This window comes from Simochromis diagramma, unplaced genomic scaffold (genome assembly GCF_900408965.1).
Source record: "Simochromis diagramma unplaced genomic scaffold, fSimDia1.1 OVJJ01000302.1, whole genome shotgun sequence".
Taxonomy (NCBI): Eukaryota; Metazoa; Chordata; class Actinopteri; order Cichliformes; family Cichlidae; genus Simochromis; species Simochromis diagramma.
In genome coordinates, this window is record NW_024386792.1 from 11,553,608 (window position 1) to 11,558,628 (window position 5,021).

Here is a 5,021-nt window from a genome sequence, read left to right on the forward strand (position 1 = left end):
TCCTCTTTGACTCCCATCACCCTCTGGAACACAAACTTGGAGTGATTAGCACCCTACACCACCGGGCAGAACATGTTCCCTCTAAGCCTGAAGAAAAAAGAGAAGGAACACACACATGTAAAGGAAGCACTCAAAACATGCCGTTATCCTAATTGGGCGTTCATAAAGTCAGCAAAGAGGCACAGAAAAAAAAAAGATCAGACACCAGCGAGGGAGGAAAAGAAAGACAGACGCAACAACATTGTCATCCCCTATGTAGCCGGTGTATCAGAAAAACTCAGGAGAGTTTTCTCCAAGCACGACATCCCGGTGCATGTCAGACCCAGCAACACGCTCAGAGAGAAACTGGTTCACCCGAAAGACAAAACTCCAAAACACAGACTTAACAATGTGGTGTATGCTGTACAGTGCAGCGAGGAATGCCCAGACCTCTACATTGGAGAGACCAAACAGCCACTTCACAAGCGCATGGCACAACACAGAAGAGCCACCTCCACAGGACAAGACTCAGCAGTCCATCTGCATCTTAAGAACAAAGGACACTCTTTCGAGGATGCCAATGTTCACATTTTGGACAGAGAGGACAGATGGTTTGAAAGAGGAGTGAAAGAAGCCATCTATGTCCACTGTGAGCGACCATCTTTGAACAGAGGCGGTGGTTTACGACACCAACTGTCTGCCATCTATAATCCAGTTTTGAGATCCCTTCCCAGACGCCTTAACGCCCACTCACATCCTGGGCCATCTGACCTCAGGAATTCGCATGATGAGGTGGGGCCAGGTTTCACAATGAGCTCACCCGAAACCCTGGCTGATTGGGACAAACACCCATTTTCACACCTTGGCTCATGTGATTAGAGGATCATCAGGGGGTCCTTTTGTCCCTCTTTGGGGGGGATACTCCCACTGGGTTTAAATCTGGGACTCTCCGCTAGGGCTGTGCGATAGGACCAAAATCTCATATCCCAATATAAAACATGTATCGTCCGATAATGATATAAATCACAAAAAATTTAATATTTTCTGTAAATTCTGTGAATCTCGGGTAGGTGAAGTGTTTCCAGCTGGGCGTCGTGTACCTGGAGTCGAGTGTTTTAACCGATGCATGAAACTACACATTTTTAGACATAAGTTGTAATGGCCGCCATTTTCTTTGTGAGTATTTATTACACGGCGTGCTGCGGGGAAAAGCCTGTTCCAACGTTTGAGTCTAAGGTTTATTTTTTAGCACCTGACGGCTCTTTTTTGTTTCTCATCCGTAAATACTCTGCATACTTTTTCACATGATTCTGTTTATTTTGAAAAGTCTCAACAGGATCTTGAGCTTTATTGTGAAAGGTTTATGTGGAAAATAAACAAGCGGACATGCGATGGTTTTACCGTCGTTGTTGCTAACGCCAACCCATAAAAACAGGCGCTTGTCCGTAGTGTGGTTATATTAAATATAAGAGAAAGAGAGAACTTTAAGAAATGAATATAGCCACTACAGTGACCATCAAAATGATGAAAAAAATATTGCCGTAAACAGTGTATTTTGCGACACCACGAAAATAGCGTAAAATGAAACGATAGACGTTTTTATATCGTCATCCGATATATATCGTTATATCGAACAGCCCTACTTTCCGCCATTTGACCTTAGAACTGAAAAAGCTTCTCGGATGAGAGGTGAAACGTCTTCTAGCAACTTAAAGAAGTCCAGACGCTTTAACATTTTCTACAATATTGACAAAGCACTTTAAGCACAAGCGCAAGCATACACTGCAGATACAATAACTTCTTAACATCTGCGCTCAAAAAGGTTGGAGATATGATACTTTTCCATGGTGCAGCAATAATCCTGTGACTTCATGAACAACTGAAAACCAACCCTCGGCACAATTTATCATCTGAAATAGTACCTTTTAAGTTAAAACAGCAGCTTTTTAACACAATTTGGTAGTGGGTGTAACACCTGGTATACTTTCATTAACTGTACTGGGATAATTACACCACTGAAAAGAGCTAATACTTACATATTCCATCATGTTGTTGGTTTCACACTTCCTTTTGCTTAGTCTCCAATGCAAACACAACTACACAGAAACAGAGTTCAGAAACAGTGATTAGAGAAGTTTCATCAATCCACACATATCAAATGATGCCTTCATTGCTTACCTTGTGGTAAAGTCTGCTGTTTTCCCACTCCAAAAGTTTCTCTATAGATCTTCTTGTCTGGAAAAAGATATTAGATGATACTGTTGTGAAAAAACGGTCTCATATCAACTTAGTGCACAACATTTTTTGTCTTGTTCACTGTGATGCTGCAGCAAATATCGCAGATTCTCTGCGTAACATTTTCTAACTGTGGGACGAAGTGAATCACCCTTTTGCTGAGGCAGATGACGGGCCACAAACTGAAGCCCAGTGTGCAACAGCAATTCAGACAACCACACAGAAGCCACCGCACATTCACCGGGAGCGTCTTTCTCAGGCAGCTGTTCACACGATTGGTACTGGCTTTGAATTCCTCTGGTGCCACCTAAAGGAAGCACACAGTATTACTTTTGTTATTAACGGTGGGTCTATTCACATTTTAGCACCATTAAATGTGCATCAAGTATCTGTATTTTGTACGAAAAAAAGGAAAGAATTAATGTAAACGCACTTGTTGAATCTGATGTAAACCCCATGTATTATAGTCCCTTCAAATGGGAGAGTTTGGCCAGTTTTTTTTAACTTTAAGATAAAAGGAGATTGTTGTTCATTTTAATATGATGGAACTGCATTATTATTTTTATATTGTTAGTGGGGAAACAGTAAAAGTTAAAATTATTGCTATAATATTGCACCTATAATATATTGCAAAGATAGTCCAAATCAGCTTTTCTTCTTGTTTATTTCACATCTCTAAAACATATTTAGACACATTTATACATGTTAGAACACAAAATAGAAAACATGCTATGTCAAAATTATGAAATTTTGTCATAGTCTGTGTTTTAATAATTCATTATTTTCTTTGTTTTTCCTGTTCTTTCTCTGTTCACATGTTATTCTGTTTTTATTTACTTATTTTTGTTTGTTTGTTTTTATTTCTGGTCTCTTCTTTAGTAGCTGACAGTTTTATTTTAAAGGTCATTGTATCATGTGGACATTTACTTTTATCACCCTCCTTTTTGAGTGCTTCTGTGTCTTATTATCGCGTGTTTGTTTGTTTTTCCTTCCACCTCTGTGCAAAGATTGTTGTTCATCTCTAAGATGACATTAAAGATCCTTTTATTTTACTGCCTAACGTTTCCTATGATGTAAACCTGTTACTAATAAAACCTTTAAAATGATTTCACTTGACACTGGGATTGAAACGGATCTGTAGGAAGTCTGTTACATGAGTGTGCCTCTTAGTAAACTTTGTACACAATCTTGCAGTCCACAGTAAGTGGTTTTAAAATCAAAGGCTTTAATTTGAAAGCAACATAATTTTTCTGTCTGATGTGTATGAATGAGCATATTTGGAGAAAGGTAAACACATATCTAGTGAAGGATCTGAAGTTTTGAACTGAATCTTTGAAAACTGTATAAAACTGAAAACTCCAAACAGGACAGAAATTTAAACCGTTTAAGGCTTTTTTTTCCTGAGCTGTGATACACTTCTAGCCAATCATTTTACGTTTCCCAGGATAGTAGGCGGGGCCAGGTACGTACGTTCTGTTAGAGCAGAGCTACAGATTAAAAATGTCCAAGGCGAAGCGGTCAAAAGTCTGGCTGTACTTCACAGCAAAATATGCAAACTCAGCAGCAACAAGTGCTTTAAGCTGATACTGTGATACTGTCAAAGGAGGTAACACCTCAAATCCGATGAAACACCTCGCGACGCATAGCGGTTTTTTTTAAAAGCCGAGAAATGCGCCGTATTTGATAGCTTGCTGCGAGACCTCACACTGTGCACGTTGGGTGGGTTGCCAGTTATCGGACCCGGAGCAACATCCCCCAAAAACCCGAAGAATAGAGTCCTGGCCCCTAGCCCTGCCAGTGTAGCAGGGATGATGATGGCAGCAGCAGCCGTTCTTCTCTGCGTGAGTTGCTTAATGTTGTTCGAGTGTAATTTACGTTGAGTAGGCTAACCACGTTATTACATTAATGCATGTAAGGTGAACTAGCAAACATGATCATAGCTACATGCGGCTGTCTTCTTGTTTGATGGCAGATACTCCCTTCACCCTGGACAAAAAGGCTAAAATGACCAAAGAAAAAGAGGGAAACAGCTGAACATGAGAGGTTTTTGGACAAAGTTTGTGTTTTTTTTCCATTGATTAAGCACTGCTTCCAGCCAAGAGTGATACCATATATGCCCTATAGCTGCAGAAAAGGCTAACATTGTTATCTTTTTACAAAAAAAAAAAAACAAACAAAAAAAACAGCTGAACATGAGAGGTTTTTGGACAAAGTTTGTGTTCTCCATTCTTTAAGCACCGGTTCGAGCACCGGTTCGAGCACCGTTTAAGCACCGGCACCGTTTCAAAAGTACCGATTTGGCACCGGTATCGGATAAAACCTAAACGATACCCATCCCTAGCAATGGGCTGTGAGGTCAGTTCCTTTATTTATAAAAAAATGTCCAGATGAACAGAATCAACGTTTTGGGATTTACTTACCTGGATGATTGAGCATTCATCGAGACATTTCTTGGCACTGATTTGAGGACACTATTAGGCTGAAAGACAGTCTTTCCATTCCATTTAACTTTTTATTGTATTACTTTCAATAAAATGTTCTTTTTAATCATTGAATCCATCTCTCTTGCCAGGATGTGTTTTCCAAATCCAGGTAGCTTTTAATTTAATTTGTTACATTTTCAATCTTTTTATTTCCTAGGGGTGAAAATCCCTTAGGTGGCATTGCCGCAACACATTTAAATAACCCCCCTGACTGTACTGCCACAGAGTAAATATTTCTGTTATGTTCTTTTAAGTACGATTACAACACATAAGTAAACAATTGAGCAATACTTCACCTAAACTGGGCAGAGTCTCGTATGTCTA

General features: G+C 39.7%; 2 protein-coding genes across 2 annotated transcripts in view; one reads left to right on the top strand and one right to left on the bottom strand.

Moving 5' to 3' along the window:
- LOC120729064 overlaps positions 1-2,925 on the top strand; it is a 33,925-nt gene extending 31,000 nt beyond the window's left edge. Inside the window, exon 7 of the mRNA XM_040024472.1 lies at positions 2,880-2,925. The gene's annotated coding sequence lies outside the window, so the exon portion shown is untranslated. The remainder of the gene's footprint in view (positions 1-2,879) is intronic.
- LOC120729248 (cysteine-rich hydrophobic domain-containing protein 2-like) lies at positions 1,757-3,858 on the bottom strand. The gene is made up of 4 exons (XM_040024789.1): positions 3,847-3,858; positions 2,366-2,521; positions 2,158-2,214; positions 1,757-2,075 (listed from the first exon to the last, which is right to left on the bottom strand). The coding sequence occupies exons 1-4, from the start codon at positions 3,856-3,858 to the stop codon at positions 1,926-1,928; spliced, it is 375 nt and encodes a 124-aa protein (XP_039880723.1). The 3' UTR covers positions 1,757-1,925.
- Between the last annotated feature and the right edge of the window lie 1,163 nt (positions 3,859-5,021).

Excerpts from the sequence above, each read along its gene's own strand:
- LOC120729248 (XM_040024789.1), bottom strand. Across the intron at positions 2,215-2,365 it reads TCATCTGCCTCAGCAAAAGG|ACAAGAAGATCTATAGAGAA; the intron begins GTGATTCACTTC and ends ATCTTTTTCCAG. Across the intron at positions 2,076-2,157 it reads ACAGCAGACTTTACCACAAG|TTGTGTTTGCATTGGAGACT; the intron begins GTAAGCAATGAA and ends GTTTCTGTGTAG.